At 46.9% G+C, this 21221-nt stretch overlaps 1 protein-coding gene and 1 long non-coding RNA gene across 3 annotated transcripts; one reads left to right on the top strand and one right to left on the bottom strand.

Annotated features, from left to right (window-relative positions):
* The first annotated feature begins 280 nt into the window (after positions 1-280).
* LOC116570446 lies at positions 281-17149 on the top strand. 2 transcript variants are annotated; one of them, XR_004277432.1, is made up of 3 exons: positions 281-358; positions 461-585; positions 16357-17149. It is a non-coding gene; the product is annotated as an uncharacterized LOC116570446 (long non-coding RNA). The 2 variants fall into 2 exon arrangements; XR_004277431.1 differs by lacking the exon at positions 16357-17149 and adding an exon at positions 1704-2485.
* LOC116570440 (cathepsin L1-like) lies at positions 4289-8226 on the bottom strand. Its single transcript, XM_032307576.1, has 8 exons — positions 8161-8226; positions 7622-7757; positions 7208-7330; positions 6962-7108; positions 6555-6779; positions 5947-6109; positions 4878-4995; positions 4289-4410 (listed from the first exon to the last, which is right to left on the bottom strand). The coding sequence occupies exons 2-8, from the start codon at positions 7745-7747 to the stop codon at positions 4311-4313; spliced, it is 1002 nt and encodes a 333-aa protein (XP_032163467.1). The 5' UTR covers positions 7748-7757; positions 8161-8226; the 3' UTR covers positions 4289-4310.
* Positions 17150-21221: the final 4072 nt, after the last annotated feature.

Raw genomic sequence — 21221 nt, 5'->3', positions numbered from 1 at the left:
TCTAAGCTGTCTGGAGGGCCCCACAGAGAACATCCACGCTGGTGGGAGTTCACAGCAGAGAGGAGCCTCTGGAGGCCGCTCTTACCCAGAGAGGAAACGGGGCCCCGTGACTGTGCACGATGGGGACAGATGTCCTGCTGTGTGGTTGCTGGAGAGTAGCTCCCGGAGCATCCGCCCAGCCCTGGTCCAGGCCCCTCCTCCTCTCTGTGAGCACATCCACTTCGAGTAGGTGAGTTGGCTTTAAATAGAAATACAAATTGTAGGTTATATGTTTGTCTCTAGAGTGAAAGACGGAGGAGAGCAGTGTGGGAGAGGAATCGGAAAACGCTCGAACGGCGGTGAATGCGTCGGTGACCTGGTGAGGGCGGCTGGGGTTCCTGAACCTTTTGTTCTCTCTCTCTTTGGTACTTCGCCAAAGAATTCTCATCCTTGTCAACATTCTACTTTCTTTTCCTTGAAGACCAGTGAAGAATTCAGACACTGATGAATGACCTTAAAATCCAGAAGGACACAGAGGGGAAAGTGTTTGAAATACCCTTCTTTGCTGATTTCATTGTACCTGTGGACAGGAGACAGACAGCCGGGGTAAGTCCTATGAGTCTGAAGGATCCCTTCTCACCAAAAAAAAGGATCACTTCTTTCCAAAAGTAAAGCCAAAAAGAAAACAGCAGCTCTTCGATGGGTCCCTGCTGGGGAACAACACACTCTTGCTGTGTTTTACAAGAGTTTTCAGATTCATGGGCTGTTGGAAAAGCCTTGCTGTTTGTTGTTTAGGCTGAGAGCTTTCTAATTTGGTTTCAGGGTCGCTGTGCTTCTGGCTGGGTTTTTAGGGAAGCCAGTGCCCTCAAAGTACACAGGTTCCGGAAAACAGGCCAAATTGTGTCACTGAGTGAGCAGAACCCGCTGGACTATTCTTGGTCTCAAGGCAGTGAGGGCTGCCCTGTTGGCCTGGTGAATTATGCCTTCCAGTATATTCTGAACAACGGAGACCTGGACTCAGAGGAATCCTATCCATATTGTCCAGGGGTCAGTGGAGCTCTTCACGTGTCATCCGTCCAGCTCTGCTCCTAGTCACATGCTTTTCAAGAACACAGATACCGTATTTAATATTTGCATTTTTTTTATCTTTTTAAAAAGATTTTATTTATTTATTTGACAGACATAGATCACAAGTAGGAAGAGAGGCAGGCAGAGGGGGACGTGGGAAGCAGGCTCCCCACCAAGGAGGGAGCCCCATGAGGGGCTCAATCCCAGGATGCTGAGATCATGACCTGGGCCGAGGGAAGAGGCTTAACCCACTGAGCCACCCAGGCACCCACAATACTCACATTTTAAATGGTGAACCCTAGAGCTGCAAACTGTCAGGACTGTCATTAAACCAGACAAGCCAGGCACAGTGCCTGCCTCAGTGGGGACCCCATGACTATTTTTATTTCTATGTTACAGGGAGATATACATACCATTCTCTACAGGGTACAGATTTCTCTGGAATGAACCAGTTCTTAAGGACACTAGATCCTGAATAATTCATTGAACACATACAAGGTAGTTTTTCAATTTCAAAACAACCAATAGCATTTCAGCTCCTGAGATGCTTTACGACAGATTTGGCTTGGAAATCACTCACCTGTAAGCTGTCTTGAGCTCATGCTCCCCAGGAGGTGGATGTAGTGATCAAGTCTCTTCCCCTTTCCCTCTGAAAGGACGGACCCTGCGCATACAGACCCGGGAATTCCTGCTGCCAGCGCCACCGGCCCGGTGAGCATGCCTCCGCAGGAGGAGTCCCTTGTGCTGGTGGTGGCAGCTGTGGGGCCCGTCCCAGCTGCTCTCTGTGCAAGCCTGGACACCTTCCGGTTCTATAAAGAGGGTATGCATCTGTCTATGGAGAAATAGAGGTAGAAAGATCGGAAAACCACCCTAAGATACAGCAGGAGTGACACTATGGTATGCAGAATTCAATGTAGAATTTGGGGCGGGGGGCTGTGGATTTCACACAGTTCATCCTGCACCCATAACATTTATGCCTTCTGTTTCCACCTATCATGACCAGATCCAAATGCCCATGATTTTAAACACATTATCTATATATTGAAATGGCTACATAATTTGATTGGTATAGCTTGCTTTACTTTTTTCCAGTTGTTAGACCTTAAAAAATTTTAAAGAATGTTACTACTGAGATTAACACTGGAAAGGGTCCTTAGGCAAGTCATTTTGTGTTCTGTTGTTTTTGTAAGCGCACATCCATAAGGAGAATCACAAGAGATATTTTTTTATGCCTCTTGACTATTGTTTACAAAAAGATTGTGACACTTTGTGTTTCTGCTAACATCAGAGGAGGGCCTAAACCCCTAGCTTACCTAAACAAAACTGCCTGACTTTTAATCTTAGCTGGATTTATAGTGCAACTGAATTTTGATACATCTCCCTTACTCTGGCTGATAGGCTGATAAGCTGTCACTACCCCAGGTCACGCGGGAAACCTCAGCCCAACATTAGATTTTACTTTCGGGCATTTATAATGCTCTAAGCCGCAGCAGTGAGGACCTGAATCACGGCGTTCTGCTGTTTGTTTATGGATCTGAAGGAGAAGAATCCGAGAACCAAAACTATTGCATTATCAAGAACAGGTATAGAAAGCCAAGAATACTTATCTTGGACATTGAAAAGGGAATCCTTTTTGGAATCGGTGCTTGGAGACAAGTCCCCCAACCCTTGAGCACACTTGTTTAGACAAGTGTGCTCAAGAAGCGTTTACCCCACGTGGCGGGAACACAAGCATATCATGGGACGACCACAGGAAGGTACTGTCTTAAGCTGGGGGTCCTGCTATAGATTTCCACCACTGCATTTCTAAATTGGATTTTTAAAAACTCCTGCACACATCTGGCCTGAAGATTTTCCTTTTCCTGCTCCTGTTTCAGTTTTGTGAAAGGGCTGGGAAAGAAGGACTGTGTGCTGGGTTAGAACTCGAGCACGAACAGGAATGGACTCTTCGGGTTCTTCCTGAATCTGTCCTGGCCTCTCGTGCCCTGCTCAGGGTCGGGTGTGATTGTTCATGACGGGAAATGTGTTTGTTCCTCTGGAATAATTGGCAAACCCTGGCTTCTTTCAACTGGGGCACGGACTGGGGCACACAGGGTTCCATGCTGATGGCCAAGGCCCTGGACAACCAGTGTGGAATGACCACCGTGGCCAGCTTTCCTGCTATGTGGGAGCTTTCAACCAGCAGGAATGCTTAGTGGAATTTATGCTGAGGTTGTAGATTAGTAAAAAAGCCACAAGGTTTCTTTCTACAGCTTTCCCAGCTTTGAAGTCCCATGTGTGCGGCAAAGGCTGTCTCTGTACTTCGCAGTGCAGGGAGGGCACCTCTGCTATGGCAGACTCGTCTCCTGCTTGTTGGGGACAGAGGACCCCCTGGGCGCCCTCGCACCCGCTGTTTCCCAAGGAGCTTCGTATCCAGATAATCCATGTACCATTGTGACACATTTTGGGGTGTCCTCCCTGGCCCCCACAGTCTCTTCCTCTAAAACTCCCTGATATGTTTACAGACTACTAGCTGAGCTGGGGACTGTGGAGAGAGAAACCCAGTTAGTAACTGAGGGGTGGGAAATCTGCAAAGAGTAAAGAGGACATAGATTAGAATGAGGATGAATAAAAGGGGTGAAGGGGAATGGGAGGTCCAGGCTTCCAGCTATGGAATGAGTAAGTCCCGGGAATAGAAGGCACAGCATAGAGAATATGGTCAATGGTGTGGTAATTGCACCGTAAAGGTACAGTGTGAGACTGACAGACACCAACTATCCGTGTGGTGAGCAGAGCGTACTGTACAGGGTTGGCAAATTATTGGGTTGTGCACCTGAAACTAAAGTAACATTGTAACAATGTTATAGATGTAACAATCATTTATACTCAAAACAATCGGACCAGCCAGTATTCTCCCAGGGACCACTGGCCTATCCACGGATATCCTAGAGCCCAGTCACATTTTGACTCTATAAGGAGTTAAAGTAGTAACATTTTACCTCCCTTCTACTTTGAAGTTTTTTATTAAAAAATAAAACTTCATACATTTTTTAAAAAAATGAAAATCCAAAAGTTATTAGACAAGTCTGTCATACAAAGGCTTTTACATCAGTAACGAGCAAAGTGGTAACATTCCTCATATAAAATCCACACAGTCAAATCCCAGCTTGGGTCTTCAATGGTTCATGTGTTTTATCCCGTATCATAAGATGTGGTCGGCTTTCGAACAAAATTCATCTTCTCGATATTTGGCTCCCAGTCAAGGCCTTCTGTACGCCCTCATCTCACACGACAGGAAAGCTGGCCATGGTGGCGATTCCACAGTGGTTGTCCCGGTCCTTGGCCAACAGCATGTAGCCCTCCATGCCCCAGTTTGTACCCCAGCTGAAAGAAGACAGGGTTTGCCATTTATTACAAACAATCAACCACATTTCCCGTCATGAACCATCACACCCGACCCTGAGCAGTGCACCAGAGGCCAGGACAGATTCAGGAAGAATCCGGAGAGTCCGTTCCTGTTCCTGCTTGAGTTCTAACCCAGCACAGAATTCTGTCCCCAGACCTTTCGCAGACGACGAATGGAAACACAGAAAAAAGAAGCTCTTGGGGCCAGATGCATTTCAGAAATGAGAAAATTTTCAAGTTGAGAAACACAATGGTAGCAAAACCATGGCAGGACCCTAGCAAGCTACTGCCGTCATCACATGAGTATGTCCCTTCCCCCTTAATGGCATAAACACTTCAGGGATTTCAGAAGCGTGCTCAAGGGTTTGAGGATCTGCCTCCAAACACTGATTCTAGAAAGAATTCCCTTTTCAATTTCCAAGGTAGGTGTTCTTGGCTCTTTATACCTGTTCTTGACTATCCAGTATTTTTTGTCCTCCGATTCTTCTCCTTCAAAGCCATAGCCAACCACCAGAACGCCGTGATTCAGGCGTGTATTGCTGCACCTTGGATCATAATAAATGCCTGGAAAAGAGAGATTCAGTGCTGAGCTGGAACACCCAAGTGACATGATAACATGTGACAACAACCTAGTGACCACAGCAAGGGCGGCATCTCAAAATCCGGTTGTGATAGCAATTGAGATAAGATTAAGAAATCAGGGGGCGCCTCGGTGGCTCAGTGGGTTAAAGCCTCTGCCTTCGGCTCAGGTCATGATCCCAGGGTCCTGGGATCGAGCCCCACATCGGGCTCTCTGCTCAGCAGGGAGCCTGCTTCCTCCTCTCTCTCTGCCTGCCTCTCTGCCTACTTGTGATCTCTGTCTGTCAAATAAATAAATAAAATTGAAAAAAAAAAAAAGATTTAGAAATCAGATCTTTTCATTTAGCTAGGCTAGGGATTTAGGTCATCATCTAGTACTACCAGAAATATATGTTGTCACAGTGTCTTTTGTGAAGAACAGTGAAGAGGCGTAAAAGAGCACTTGTTGAAACTTTGTCATTCTACCATATGATGTCAGCCAAAGAAGCAGCAGAGAACAGAAAATTACTTGAGTCAAGGGGTTCTTTCCAGTGTCTATTTCAGTAGTAAAATTCCTTGGAAAATTTCAAGGTCCAAACATTGGAAAAAAGTGAAGTAAACTATACCAGTCAAGTTATGTAGTCATTTAAATATATTTATAGGGGTTGCTGGGTGGCTCAGTGGGTTAAAGCCTCTGCCTTTGGCTCAGGTTATGATCCCAGGGTCCTGAGATCGAGCCCCACGTCAGGATCTCTACTCGGCAGGGAGCCTGCTCCCCCCCCCGCCCGCAACCCCGGTCTTCCTGCCTCTCTGCCTGCTTGTGATCTGTCTGCCAAATGAGCCACCATGCTAAATCCATACCCTCCTGAGTCCCACATACAAAAAAGCCCATCTTGTTGTATGTCATGCTGGTTACCCGTATTTTCTGGCCAATTTTCTAGGTAGACAAATGCTCACCTGTTTTATAGAACTGGAAGGAATACGGGCTTGAGTCTACAGCAGCAGAGACGGGCCCCACAGTTGCCACTGTGGTCATAAGACCATCCTCCTCATTTAAGACGTGCCAGAAGGTAGTCACATTGGCGGCAGATTTCTCAGGCCTGTATCTGCAGTAGCCATTCTTTCAAAGGTAAAGGGGAAGGGACTTGATTAATACCGTCCACCTCCTGGGGAACACGAGCTCAAGACAGTTTGCAGCTGAATGATGTCCAAGTCGAGTGTGTTATAAAACATCTCAAGAGGCAAAATATGATTGCTTGTTTTGAAATTGAGAAATGAGGCAATATCTATTCAATGAGACACTCCTTTGGTCTACTTGTGCATAGATTTTTCACTCTGGAGATCTGTACTGTATTTAGAACGATATTTGTATTGCTGTGTGGCTGAGAAGTGGGAACACCTGTATGGTAACCCTCTAGGTGGAGAACTGTGCCAGGCTAACAGATTTTAATCTGTTCTGACCATGTGCAGATACAGAGTCTACAGTCTAAAATGAGAATTTGAAATATAGGCTTTGTTTTACTGAATATACTCAACTTTGATAAAAGATAAGGAAGTCTGTTTACCCTTGCAAGATACGGGTAGGATTCCTCAGATTCCAGGCCTCCGTTGTCCATAACATATTGGAAGGCAAAATCCATCAGGCCACCGTGGCAGCCCTCATTGCCTTGAGACCAAGAGCAGTCCACGAGGTTCTGCTCGCTCAGTGACACAAGTTTGCCCGTTTTCCGGAACATCTGTCCTTCAAGGGCACCAGCTGCACTAAAAGCCCAACAAGATTGACACTGACCCTGAAAACACAATGATACAGCTCTTAGTCTCAAAGTTAATAGCAAGACTTGACAATAGCCCTGACATCTGAAAACTCTTCCAAAACATAACAAACTGTATATAGTTTCTCAACTTCCATCACGAGGGCACTGGTTCTTCTTGGCTTTGCTCTTGGAAAGGGAGCTGCCGAGTACTGTCTCACCTGATCCTTCACGGGGGTCACGTAGCCTTTCTCTCTCCAGTCCACGGACGAGGGGATCTCAGCAAAGAGAGGTGCTTGGAACACATTCCGGTCCTCTTGCTTCTGGATTTTAAGGTCACTCAACACCTGTTGGAATTCTTCACTGGTCTTCAAGGAAAAGGAAATAGAATGTTGACAAGCATGAGATTTTTTGGAAAAAATCCTTAGAGGAAGCACAAAACATTCAGCAACTCCAGCTGCACTCACCAGGTCACCAAAGTCATTCATTGCCATCGTGAAGCTGTGTTTCCCTTGGCTGTACTCCTGGTTGTGCTGTTCAATCACTTTCAGATTCATCTCCCACACTGTTCTCCTCCGCCCTTCTTCATCCTGGAGACAAACACGCAACCCATCCTGTTGATTTCTATCTAAGCCCAGCTCACCTGCACCAAGTGGATGTGCTCACAGAGGGAGGAGGGACCTGGACCAGGGCTGGGCTGATGCTCCGGGAGCTGCTCTCCAGCAACCACACAGCAGGACATCTGTCCCCATCATGCACAGTCACAGTGCCCTGCTACCTGCCTGGGTACCAGTGGCCTCCAAAAACTACTCTCCACTGTGGACTCCCACCAGCATGGAACATTCCCTGGGGTCTCAGTGGACAGCTCAGATGTTACCAACCTTGTGGTATAGTCTCTTGTGGGCCGCCTTCCACTGGGACCAGCGTGCATCTAAGCTCTGATTGGGTTGTGGAGCAGCTGAGGCTATTCCCAGGCAAAGGGCAGCCAAGAAGAGAGAAGGATGCATGTTCCAAAACCTAGGAAGGGAAAAGAAATGTGTTTTGGATTAGACCAACCATCTAAAGAGCCATCCTTTATTCTGAGTTGTTAGAACCACTCTGGTACAGTAAAGACATGGCGTTAATCCTCCCACGTGTTTCCACGGGGCTGTGGAGAGGTGGCGCGTGCAGGGGGCCTGCTGGCCTGTTCCCCGCCCTGCAACCCGCAACCCACCTGCTGCTTCCAGAGCATGTAGATGGCAATACAGGGAGTGACAAGCCCTGAGTCTGGGGTGTAGGGGTCAAGCTGCCATGCCTAGAGTGACCAGGCCCTGGAAGAGTGCCTCCCCGGAGCCCTAAACCCCTGGCCCCCAAGGCTGGTACCCCCCTCCCCATGTTTGAAGGGGTAGCCCTTCCCTTCAGTTCCAGGCTGGGATCTCACCTGAGGCAGGTGCAGTCAGAGGTGCAGGTCGGAGGTGTCCAGCACGCCTGCTGATGGGTAGGAGACTGTCCATTTAAGCCTGGGATTTGGCCCTGCTGGTCCTGCCCCTGGCACCTGCCTGCACAGCAATTGGCTGAGCCAGCCTGTGGGAGGGGGCTCTGTGCCCTGGAGCTGGGGGCCTTGGGGCATGTGATAGCTGGGTCCCTACTTGTCCCAGGGGAGATTGTGCCTGCCTCAGGGGACCCGGGAAAGTCAAGTGAGAGGACTCGGGAAAGCCCTGTAGAAGGGGATCCAGCACCTTCCTAGGGACCCCGATCAACTAAATAACAGGAATTTATGTGTTGGCAGGTGGTTCACAAAAAGAGGCTCACAGGGAGCCCCAAGTGGGTTTCCAGCATCACCCTGCCTATCCTCTAGTCTTTGGTTAAAATCTCCCTGAGGGCTGAGAACAGGATAATCTAGTCTTATTGTTCCTGTTAATTCCAAGCAAAGGGGCAGCTGGAGGAAGTAGAGCCCTCGGGGGATAGTGTTATCTCTGTTTCAGGAGGTGCTGCCTCTGCTCTTGGGAGAATCTGGAGACAACTGGCTATTGTCCAAACAGGGGATGCCCTGGGCAAGGCTCAAGTGCTTTTCAGCAAAGGAACTGATGGCAGGAGTATCCAGGGAAGGTGTGGTGTTTTGGAATGTTCCTGTCCTGACTGCCCCCACGGGGATTCTTCCTCCCTCCCAAGCCTTTCTCAAAACCAACAGAAATGATTTACTTCCAGAAAAATATGGTTTAACAAAGGGAAGAAAGACGGAAGGTAGAAACTGCTTTTTCCTCCCCACTCTCTGCCTCATGGATGATTGTGTTTCTCAGTGTCCAATGTGCTTTTCTCGAGATTTAAATTTAAATGTTTTAGAAAAACAGCTCTTCTAAAGAGGAAAAAAAAAAAAAAAAGCATTCATCAGCAGACCATGAATTTTCCCTCTGATGACCAGTTTTGCTCTTCTTAGGAACACGATTCCACGCGTCTAGACAGTGGGTCACAGCCTCCTTCTCTGGACCTCCGTGAGACTCCCTAGTGAGCTTCCACACTCCTCCTCTCCAGCCCTTCTCTGCTCGGGGAGGGCAGGGGAGAAAGGGGTTCCATACAGGGGCCGGGAGTCAGGGCGGGGCTGGCATGAGAATTCTGCCCCTCTCGGCTAGTCCCCCACCCTGGCAGGCTCCGTAGCACCCCCAGACTCAGTTTCCTCGTGCAGGATGTGGGGCAGTGATTTGATTTTCCTCAGAGGACGCTTGTGAGACTGAATGAGCTAACACAGGTCATGCATTAGCATAGAGTAGGGCTCATTCCATATTGCTTTCTTGTGAGGTCCAAGGGAAAATCCTTCCAAAGGTCTCGCTTAATTTAGAAAATATTTATTCAAGGATTTGTTACATAGGCCATCCCTACTTACTTCTTTACTTCCGGGAAGCCAGGTTACGACATAATGAAATGAACCCTAAAGTATAGGTAAATAAGCTTATATGTTAAAAAGCCAAGCTACATCTAGTTAACATTCTTTTTTTTTTTTAAACATTTTATTTATTTGTGACAGTGAGAGAGATCACAAGTAGGCAGAGAGGCAGGCAGAGAGAGAGGGGGAGGCAATCTCCCCGCTTATCAGAGAGCCCGATGTGGGACTCGATTCCAGGACCCTGAGATCATGACCTGAGCCAAAGGCAGAGGCTTAATCCACTGAGCCACCCAGGTGCCCCGTCTAGTTAACATTCTTAAATCATGCTCCCAAACTGATATACAAGGGACACACATATCCTAGGACTATGTCCACAGTCCCTAAAATATTGTCTCACGTTTGACCCGTTATGCTAGAGCTAATATCACATTTTCAACTACAGATAGCTTATTTTGCCTATTACAAATTAGGAGGTCATCGAGGGTGTTTCTCTAAGAGCGATCAGGGTAACAGCGAGATGATGTTTCATACCCAGCAGCATGGACGAAAGTGACGAGGGGCAACACCTGTGAGCGTGAGCACGTGGAGTCGTGGAACTCTCGGCCGCTCTCGGTGCGGGTGCAAACAGTAAGCCACTCTGGCAGGGGCTCTGTGGCTTCTTATAACAGGAACTGCACACCCGACACTAACTCAGCATTTCTAGGGTCCGGTTTCTACCCACGTGAGCATGTTCTTTTACGCATTGTAACTTCCAGCGGGAAAACACAGGAGAATGAACAAGCACCCTGTAGTACATTCACACTCGACAATTGAAAGGAACAAGCTTTCTCTGTGTGCACCAACACAGATGATCCTTTTAAGATTTATTTGAGAGAGACAGAGAGGGAGAGGAAGAAGCAGGCTCCCTGCTGAACGGAGAGAATGACTCAGGGCTCGATCCCAGGACCCGAGAGCATGACCCGAACCGAAAGAAACACTTAACTGACTGAACCACCCAGGCAACCCAACAGAGATGATTCTGAAAAACACTACGTCAGGAGTTGCCTCGGTGGCTCAGTCAGTTAAGTGTTCAACTCATGATTTCGGCTCCCGTCATGATCTCAGGCTGTGAGATCAAGCCCCACGTCGGACTGCACACTGGGTGTGGAGCCCTCTCTCTCCCTCTCCCTCTGCTCCAACATCATTAAAAATACCATGTCAAGCAAAAGAAGGTACATATTAAAAAGTACATATAATTAATTGTATTATATAAAGTTCAAAAGGCAAATATAATCTGCGGTGACAGATATCAGAACAGTGGTCTTGCAGGGGAATTACTAGCTGGAAGGAGGCATAAGAAAATGTATTAGAAAGTTGGGAAATTCTGTATCTTGATCTGGGGGCTAGTTCTGCGGGTGCCTACATTCATCGAAACTTACCCACCTATGTACATAAGACCTATCCATTTTACCCTATGCAAAATTCTACATCAACAGAAACTTTGTCAGGATAAAATTTGAGATCAAGGCAAAAAAAGTTACATAGTAAAAAAAAAACCACCCAGAAATCTGTATCAGGATATTGAGCAGATTCCTGCCTTTTCTCTCAAAAGACAAATCTGTAGCAAATAGCCAAGAATCTTTCTACTGGCCCTAGAGCTGTGCCCCCAGGAAGACTATTAACATCTGTGCTCCTTGACTCGGTGGGAAAAAGGAGCGACAGCAGGTCTCCCTCTGACGTGCAGCTGGGAAAGGAAAACCTGGCCTCCGGCTTCTCCGTGTTCCCGGCACCTGCAGCCTGGGTTCATCCAAAGCCACAGGGACAGCGGTCCAGCAGACAGAGCAGCCCCAAGTCAGGATGAGCTGCTGGGAAGTCTGTTCACCTGCCGAACTTGCTTTCTTCTTCTGTACATTATCCTAAAGCACTCAGCTGACACAGGATTTAATACCATTCTTCCATCTTTAAAGCTGAGGGAGAACCATTAGTCACTGATCTCACGTTTTATTTGTAAAACAATAAATGTTTTATTAGATCCTTAGAGATAATATCACATTCTACTTAGTCGGTGTTTCTAAAGAAGTATTAGAACATCTAATCTAAGCCAGGAAGGCTTCTGCTGGGAAGGAGCAAGAGAGGGGGAGACAAAAGAACTGACTTTCCTTTGGGGGAAAAGCAGGTGTTTTTCTTCTGTATTTGACTTTTGTGTTTGGAAAGCCTGTGTCTCCATGTGAGGGTGCTCGTTTCTACTAAACTATGTCAGTCATTTCATACAACGTGCTTGCTTTTAAGGATTTACCATGTGTTTATGCATCTAGGGGAAATCTATCTTTAAAAATTCATTACTTCATTGAGCCACGTATTGAGGGCAGCCATCTGGTTCAGTATCCAAATTATGCGGACTACAAGTCTTCTAAAATTCACACTTTTGGGGCGCCTGGGAGGCTGAGTCGGTGAAGCGTCTGCCTTCAGCTCAGGTCATGATCTCTGGGTCCCAGGATCGGGTCCTGCAACGGGCTCTGCTCAGCACACAGTCTGCTTCTCCCTCTGCTGCTCCCACTGCTTGTTCTCTCCCTCTCAGTCAAATAAATGAATACAATCTTTAAAAAAAAATTTTCATACTTTTAAATTTTCTATCACATTCATTATAATTTCCAAATATTTCACATCTTTCTTTTGCATTTGCATAAAAGATTTATTATTTTCTTCTCAGGAAAAACAGGAAGTTAGGGAAACACACTACATTTTACAGCCCACATTAATTTATAGTTGGTCCTAACCCTTCCTGGCACAGCTGTCAACAGCATTAGCTGTTTTAACCAGAACCAAGGTGTTCACCCCCAACCGAGTGCACATGGATACTAGAGGATTGCATGTTTTTCCCTGAGAGAAGCGTAAGACAAGTTGCTGAGAGCCAGCTTTCCAAGCAGCCCCTCCCTTTCCATTCTGGAGGATTTGCTTGAACTATGCAGCTCGTCAGCACTTAGAACACGTGCCTCCTCCTCTCCCTAGAAAACCACCCACCCTTCCCTAAATCACCAGAATGATCCATTAATAGAAGAAAAAAATCATTTCCAGGCCTTTTAACAGGAAGTCGAAGAGATGTTCACAGTGACGTTACACTAGCCGGCAACGTCCCGCCACCCTCACGCGATATAGGCAGGAAGTGTTTTATTTCGTGTGGTGTGAAGCCCTAACAATTGTTTCCTGGTTAATTGTCCGTGAGTGTTTGCTATTTAGTCCTTCACAGGGTTAGCGCTGAGCTTGTTGTCCTTTTATCCCACTCTTTTTTTTTTTTTAAAGATTTTATTTATTTGGCAGAGGGAGAGAGAGAGAGAGCAAGAGAGGGAACACAGGCAGGGGAAGAGGGAGAAGCAGATTCCCCACTGAGCAGGGAGCCCGATGAGGGGCTTGATCCCAGGATCCTCGGATCACAACCTGAGCTGCAGGTAGACGCTTAACGATTGAGCCACACTTACGCTCCCTAGTGTCCCATTCTGAAGGAGCACCATCACTACCATCAGAATCTTTTGGTCCCAACATTCTCACTACAGGTCCTGAAGAGCATTTCCAGGCTTGCCTCTCACTCCCGGCAAGGAGCAGTGCACCCCAGACGAGCCATGACCTGCTGTTGCCCTGAGCAGCTCTCCTGTGCCTCAGTGCCTTGACCGAGCAGTGCCTCCCACCCGCAATGTCCTTCCTTCCCGTTCCACCTCTTGAAATGCCTGCTGAGATCGTGCTCTTGCCTCCAGTCCCCTCTGAAAAGCCAGTAAATGGGTTTCCTCAGTTTCCTTGTTTCCACAGCTTCTGGACCTTCAAGCTATCAGGGTGCCTGTTTTATATTATAATTTCTTGTGATTTATAATTTTTTGTTAACCTTGCCAGGCTGAGCTCCTCAAACTCATGTTCATGTCTACTACACCACGGAACCCATTATCTCAATGACGGGGTCACGGGTGTTTGATTAATGAATAAGGTCACGTGATGCACAAAAAGTACAGGCAGCAGAGCCAAATGATGACTTCCAATTGCTTTAGATTTTGAAATTTCTCCTATGATGCAAAGTACATCCATGCATAAAGTGGCTCTGATTTTGGTCACATTAAAAGTGAGTAAATGGAGCTGAAATAGCCACATTAATGTTTACATCTCTTCCGGTGTCTTTTTCTAACTAAATACACTGTGATGATCCATCCAAGGCAGATGAATTTTCCTTCCACGCTGTATTGAACAAAGAATTTCATAATAAATAAATGTTCAAGCAAGTGCAGTGAATGTTTTGAATTTTTTAGTAGAAAAAATGCTTATAACATGGTTAGTATCATTGTCATCTGCATTCAAATGACCAGAAAATTACAAATATATCAGCTACTATTAACCATTCCACTTTCTCAGCAACAAGAGCAAGTTACTTGCAACGTTTGATTCAGATATTCTAGAAGTCAGGAAACCGTCATCACCATCATCATCGTCACCGTGGTCGTCTTTGTCAACAACTTGCAGTACGTTAGGCATTGCTAAATGCTTTCAATATATCACTGCATTTCCTTTCACAGTAACTTCTACCTGAGAGAATCTTGAACACTTGCTGCCCTTCCCAAAGATGAAATTTGGAGTTGTGGAATTCCAATTTAGTCGATGCAAAGATTAAGAAAACTGACTCGATGTAAAACCTGAGTAATTAACGGCTCAAGTAGTCGGTTGTAAGATCTCCTTGAAGAGCAAGTGATAGGTAGCCCAAAGCAATTGAAATCATTTTCTTAAAAATAGAATTTTGGCAAAGACATCGGGATGTTGACAGAGTTGATAGCAATGTTGAAGAAAGAAACAGAAATCAGGACCGAAACAACTGGAATCTTGGGCAAATCTGGGATCTCAGCAGCAGGAACTATTAGGCAATATTGTCAGGGCTCTGTTGCTGGAAGGAAGAATTCACACTGTTTCTTTCACCCTTGCATCATTCTGCTTCCAAAAACCTGGGAGACACTGTCTATCGATATTTCATCTCATGTCTAGGGGAGGGAAGGCATCTTAATTACAGCCCCATTAAGACTCCATGCAATGGGGAAGAGACAAGTTTCCCGAAAGAACCCACAGTGCTCCTACCAAGACCAGAGGAAGTGGATGCTGGTGGCTGAGAAAAACTTTGGTTCAACACAGCAGCCCCCATTTAGCTTCTCAACACACAGATAAATGCTTTCTTTTCATTAATGTTTTTCTTTAGAGAAAATTATAGAGTCACATGCAATTGTAAGAAATAATACAGAGAAATCCAATGTCCCTTTTACTGGTATAAAAACAGACACACAGATCGATGGAATAGAAAGCCCAGAAATAAACTCACGCGTATATGGTCACATCACTTACAACAAAAGGGGTAAGAATATACGAAAGGGGAAGAACAGACTCTTCAGTACATGGTGCTGGGAAAACTGGGCAGCTACGTGAAAAGAATGAAACCGGACCACCTTCTCACACCGTACGCAAAAATGAAAAATGAGTTAGAGATTCCACTGTAATTTCTGAAAGCATAAAACTCCTTGAAGAAAATAGAGGCAATAAGCTTCTTGACATAGGTCTTGGCTGTGGTTTTTTGAATGTGACACCAAAAAGAAAAGCAAAAAAAGCAAAAACAAGCAAGTGGGGTTCCACCAAACAAAAAAGCTTCTGCAAAACAAAGAAACAAAATGAAAAGGCAACCTACGGAATGGGAGAAAGTATCTGCAAATCATGCATCTGATAAGGGTATAAATTCCAAAATATTAAAGAACTCATGGGATTCAATAGCAAAAAAAATAAATAAATAAATAAATAAAAAATAGCCAGAAGATCTGAATAGACATTTTTCCAAAGAAAACACACAGGTGGTCGACAAGTATAAGAAAAGATGCTCATCATCATTAATCATCAGGAAAGGAAAGTAAACATCGCCATGAGATGTGACCTGCACCAGGCAGGACGTCACCATCAAAGACGAGGAATGAACAGCTCGGTGAGTTGTGAGGGAGGGACTCCGCTGTGCACTGGTGGCGGGAAGGCAAACTGGTGCAGCCCCAACGGAAAAGAGTACAGAGTTTCCAGCTCATTAAATGCAGAACAACCATAACATCCAGAAATCCTGCTTCTGGGTATTTACTCACAGAAAGTGGAAACAAAACTCAAAAGGATGATCTATGTGCCACATATTCATCGCAGCATTACTTAAAAAAGCCGAGACATAGCAACAACCTAAGTGTCCATCAGTGAACGAATGCATAGCGACGTAGCATATACACACAACGGAATATTACTCAGCCATAAAAAAGAATGGCATTTTGCCATTTGTGACAACATGGATGGACCTTGAGGGCACCATCCCAAGTGAAATTAGTCAGACAGAGAAAGACAAATACCATACGATCCCTCCACTGTGTGGAAGCAAAACAAAAACAAAAATCAAGCAAAGAGACAAAACACTAAACTAGGCACACAGACACAGAAAGCACATGATGATTACCAGATCCAAGGGCTGTGGGTGGGAGAAAAGGGTAGCAGGATCAAAAGGTAAAGAATATTACGAAAAGAAAGAAAAGGGAGCCTGACAGAAAAAGCTGTTGATTCCTCCTGCGATCTCAACTTCTGTTCCATCCTTAGCTGCCGTTCCAGCATTAGCTTGGGGCACAGAGTGTAGTGCCTCTCCCCTGCGGGTAAGAGGATGAACAAAAGCTGAGACACCTTCAATTACTGTGTGCAGAAAGGGTCTCTCTTAACAAGGCTTTATTGTCTTCCCTCTGTTTCCAGATGGGCTGGCACGCACGGAAGGGAAGCTTCTCTGAAAAGGAAGTGCGATTCTTGCTGGAGCTTAGCGCAGGCGGCAAGGAGTAACCACCACATCCCACGTTCTGAAGGTTTCCTGCCAAGTTTCCTGGCATCCAGCCTTGTTAGGCACTGTCTGTATCCCTCGGTATGATGGGCTCCAGGTCAACGACCCCGCAGCAGACACTGCCAGCTTCTTCGCTTACTCGGGAGGGAGAGAGTCACCCTGGCTGCCTCTGCCCTCTGCCAGCTCAGCCGATGCCACGTTTCATAGACTGTTACTTCTAATGCCCCATGTCCACGTCCCGGTCTCTCCATTAGACGTGATGCTCCCAGCTTCAGGTGACAGAAGCCTAACTCAACATGCTTTCACACAAGTTCTTGTGTTTGCATGTGAAACAGGGCAGGTGATCTCGAAGCACAGCGGGAGTCCCTCAGAAGCTTGGTGGGTGTGGGACAAACCTCCCTGAGCCCTGTCACCACGCCCCGTGCACAGTCCTTCCCCCCCATCCTCTCTAGCTCCCGGCTCCGGGCTCCGCTCTCGGACTTCTCAGACTCACTCTTGGCAATTACAGACTCATCCACTTCTCAGGACGGCATCCTCAGAAAAGGGAAAGGATCCTGCCGAATCGCGCAGACGATGTTGGAACGGTTCCATTGGCTCTACTGGGCTGTGGCAGGTGCTCGTTTTAAATCATCTCTGTAGAGTGTAGGTGAAGGGGCAGGTCTCAGCTCCATCCCGGAGACAGGTCTGGTGGGCAACATCAGAAACACTCCCGAGGAGGAGGGGGTGATGGAAAAGGGGAAAAGATGGCCATTGCTGGGTCGTAGGGTAAATGAAGGTTTGATTTTATTTATTTTTTTAAAAGATTTTATTTATTTATTTGACAGACAGAGATCACAAGTGGGCAGAGAGTCAGCAGAGATAGAGGAAGGGAAACAGGCTCCTCGCTCAGCAGAGAGCCGGACTCGGGGCTTGATCCCAGGACTCTGGGATCATGACCTGAGCCGAAGGCAGAGGCTTTAACCCATTAAGCCACCCAGGCACCCCTGAAGTTTTGATTTTATAAGAAACTGCTTATAGAGGAGGGGAATACAGAGGCAGGGGGGACAAAGGTACAAACTTCCAGTTAATAAGTTAATAAGTTCTGGGGAAATAACATCCATTATGGTGACCGGCATGAACAATGCCACGTTGTACATTGGAACATTGCTAAGAGATTAACACTTAGAAGTCCCCATTGCAAGGAAAAATAATTGTAACTACACAAGGGGAGGGATGTTAAATAAAGATATTATGATGATCACTTTGCAGTTTATACACATATGAAGTCATTATGTTATACTCTTTAATACAATGTTAAAGCTCAGTGATATCTCAGTAAAACGGAGAAAAGAAACCACTAAATGACATTCCAGAATGGCTGCACCACTTCCCGTCCCCCATCCAAGGCTGAGGGACCCAGTCCGTGCACATCCTTATCAGGTGATGCCACGACTCTATTCTACCCGATCTAGTAGGTTGCGACGATGTGTCATCCTGGCTGACCTTGCATTTCGCTAACGGCTAGTCATGATGAGCATTTCCTCCTGTGCTCATCGCCATCTGCGTGTCTTCCTCGGTGAAGATAAGAAGTTTCCAGCACTCCCCTTTGTGCCCCGGATGGGCGTATGTCAGGAGCTATTTCAGCGTCAAACGGGAGGGCGGCTGCCCTTGTCTGTGTTCTGTCCGAGGCTCACGCATAGACCCGGTGCTGACCACGGCTCGTTTATGCAGCCTGCCCATGAATGCGAGACGGTCGGCAGTGCCGTTCAATTGAGAACAGTAACAAGTCTCCTTTCTCTCCAAATCTTCGTTGAGACCCTCGTGGCTACTTTGAGGATATCCACAGAACCAGTGTGCACTGCGGTCGTCTCATGCAGAGAGACTGTCTCTGCATCTCTGCAGTCGTGGGCTCTCCTTTGCACGTAGTGACAGGAGGCACTGAGGTTGCACGGGAATGCACAAGCAGTGGTGACAAAACATAGACCTTCAGCTTTCCCAGCAGCCACTTTGTTTTATTTGAAGCCACGAGAAAGCTTCATGACAAGATTTTGCAGAATTTTCTGATGAACAATGCACCAGGGCCATGGAGCCAATAGGTTGCTGCTGTGGTAAAATCCAGTTTTCTGATTCAGCTGGCAGGTGCCTCGTTTGCAGAGTACCACAGTATTTATGTATTTGCAGCTGCTCATATAAAACCACCAACCTCACAGCTTCCCTGGGTGATGTCAGCCCAGGTCCGATCACACTCTTTCACAATGCAGATGGACTCACAACTTGATGGGGCGAGATGTTGATGAGACCTTTCTGGTTCCCCCCAGGTCTAAGTGAAGCCCACCACGGGAGCTCAGATCGTGTCTGTCTGTGCAACCACAGCCTCTTTCCAGGGCTGGTCCCATCAGCGGGCCAAGAACTTACCAAAGTCCTGCTGGAGTTAACTATGGCTGGAAAACTCCACACACCAAAACTCGGCCCGAAAACGACCATCACTCCCTGTTTCTCACCAGGCTGTGCGTCAGCGGGAGGTTCTGTGACCTGCTGGGCCCGTGGGCTCTGCTCTGTGTGTCTCCCCTCCTTGCTGGGCTAGCCACCGCGGGCTCCTTGCAGGGCAACAGCAGAACTTAAACAGAGTGAGCAGAAACACACGTGGCCTCTTAAGGCCTCAGCTCAGAACCGGCACACTGCTACTTCTGCCTTTTTTTTTTTTTTTTTAAGATTATATTCATTTATTTGACAGAGAGAGACGCAGCGAGAGAAGGAGCTCAAGCAGGGAGAGTGGGAGAGGGAGAAGCAGGCTTTTCCCGCTGAGCAGGGAGCCTGATGCGGGGCTCGATCCCTGGACCTGGGGATCATGACCTGAGCCGAAGGCAGACGCCATGACTGCCAATGACTGAGCCACCCAGGTGCCCCTGTCCCTTTCATGTTATTACACTGGACAAAGCGAGTCACACAGATGAACCAGATGGACTCACCCCAACTGAGCAGGGAGGTACACTCTGCTCTCGCAGGGATGTCGAGGGATTGAATATTTCTGAATAAGAATCCACCTGGCAACTGGGGGAGGACGTGGCGTGTTTAAGTTCCAGTTTTGTAAGTCACATCGCATGACTTCCCCTGTTTTGTATCTGGGGCTGTCACCAGACCCCACCAGGTTCAAGAAGAGAGGACACAGACCCCATCATTCAAGGAAGGTGTGACAGTGTCAATTGGTAGAATGAAACAAACAAACAAAACATGTAATTGGAGATATTGATACGGATATCTCTGGAAAATACAATCTTAAAAAAAACACACAATAGTATTTCAAAGACTCAAGCCCCACTTGGGACAGGGAGCCCTGAGTGCTAGTGGGCACCATGCAATAGGCAGAAGAAATTATTTCCTCCAAGATGAACAAGAGCCAGGTTTCTAGAGGAGAAGTTTCTCCCTGGACCCTGGGCTCCGTCCTGGCTGGAAGTGACGACGTTTCTCTTGGGGAGCCTGACTCGCTGGCTAGCATGCGCAGCGGGCTGGCCTATAAAAAACCCACAGACATCACCCAAGGCCACCTGAAGCCATGGCTGCTCTCCCATCAGGTGAGAGAGGGCACGCGAGAGGAGGGTGCCGATTCTGGCACAGACTGCCAGCTTCCCTGCGCAAGGACCTCAGGCTCCCCTCGCTCTTCTCGATTCCAGTTTTCTTATTCTGTGAAACAGGAAGGAGAAACTTGTTCTGAGCGGTAAGCTGTGCGAATGCACATGAAGCATTGCATCGGCTCTGGAAAAGTTCTCCACAAATTCAAACTGATGGAAAGATGGTGGTGGCTTGTAGGCATTGGGATGGACCCAGAGCCAAGAACCGTGGCGTGTTTGCTATAGACTGAAGGTACGTGTCCCCCACCAATTCACGTATTGAAATCCTAACCCCCAAGAGTAGGATCAGGGTTTGGGGTGTTTGGGAAGTGCTTGGTGCCCATAGGGATAGGATTCGAGTCTAGAGGGCTCCTTATCCTTTCTGGCCTTGTGAGGACACAGCGATTTCTTCAGTTATAGATCTAAGTTATGACCCCAGCTAGGGTGTTCTGATGGCTTAATGGCCCTCATAAATTCCAGAACATCATTAGGAATAACAGTAGTAGCCACATGCGAGGGACTGTGTGCTCACCAAGGTATAACATATCCTCTATGACCCTCACATCCCCTCAGAAGTAGGCATCTTTTCCATCAGTCTTAAATATTACCCAGTGCTCATTTCAGCACATACCACCCCAATGTCTATCACCCAGTTACCCCATCTGCCTGCTCCCCTCCCCTCCAGCAACTCTCAGTTTGTTTCCTGAGATGAAGAGTCGCTTATGGTTTGTCACAGCGAGGACACAGCGAGAAGATGGCCATCTATGAAGTGGGAAAGGGCCCTCATGAGACACTGAAATTTAGTGGTGCCTTGATCTTGGAAATCCAGCCTCCAGAACTGTGAGAAATACATTTCTGTTGTGTACGAGACCCTATCTTTTCTATTCTGTCATCGCAGCTAGAACAGACTAAGACGGCTTTTATGCATGGCTGAGAGCTGAGTCCTGATTTCCACACATGGAGGCAAGTCTCTGTAGGGCTGGGCACACAGTCAATCTCTCTTCTGGGGTTTCTTTTAAAGTCCAAGGAGAAGGATGGTTTATCCTGAGAACTGAAGATGACTGCTCTTCTCCACTTGACAGGCTTGAAGTGATTCTGGATACCAAAACTTTACGTAGAGTAGCAGAGAAATTACTGGAAAACAAAAATACCTCTACAGTGTCTCGAGCTTCTTCCTATGTAATTCATTGCCTAGT

The sequence above is a fragment of the Mustela erminea genome, chromosome 12, assembly GCF_009829155.1.
Source record: "Mustela erminea isolate mMusErm1 chromosome 12, mMusErm1.Pri, whole genome shotgun sequence".
In the NCBI taxonomy this organism is placed as follows: domain Eukaryota; kingdom Metazoa; phylum Chordata; class Mammalia; order Carnivora; family Mustelidae; genus Mustela; species Mustela erminea.
This window is presented reverse-complemented; position numbering and strand designations above follow the sequence as displayed.

What these genes read in the sequence shown, in the direction of transcription:
- LOC116570440 (XM_032307576.1), bottom strand. Translation starts at nt 7,747, where the DNA reads ATGCATCCTTCTCTCTTCTTGGCTGCCCTTTGCCTGGGAATAGCCTCA. An exon ending in TGAATGACTTTGGTGACCTG is followed by an intron (nt 7,109 to 7,207) that starts GTGAGTGCAGCT and finishes TTTTCCTTGAAG; the next exon opens with ACCAGTGAAGAATTCCAACA. An exon ending in TACTGGATAGTCAAGAACAG is followed by an intron (nt 4,411 to 4,877) that starts GTATAAAGAGCC and finishes GTCTTCTTTCAG; the next exon opens with CTGGGGTACAAACTGGGGCA.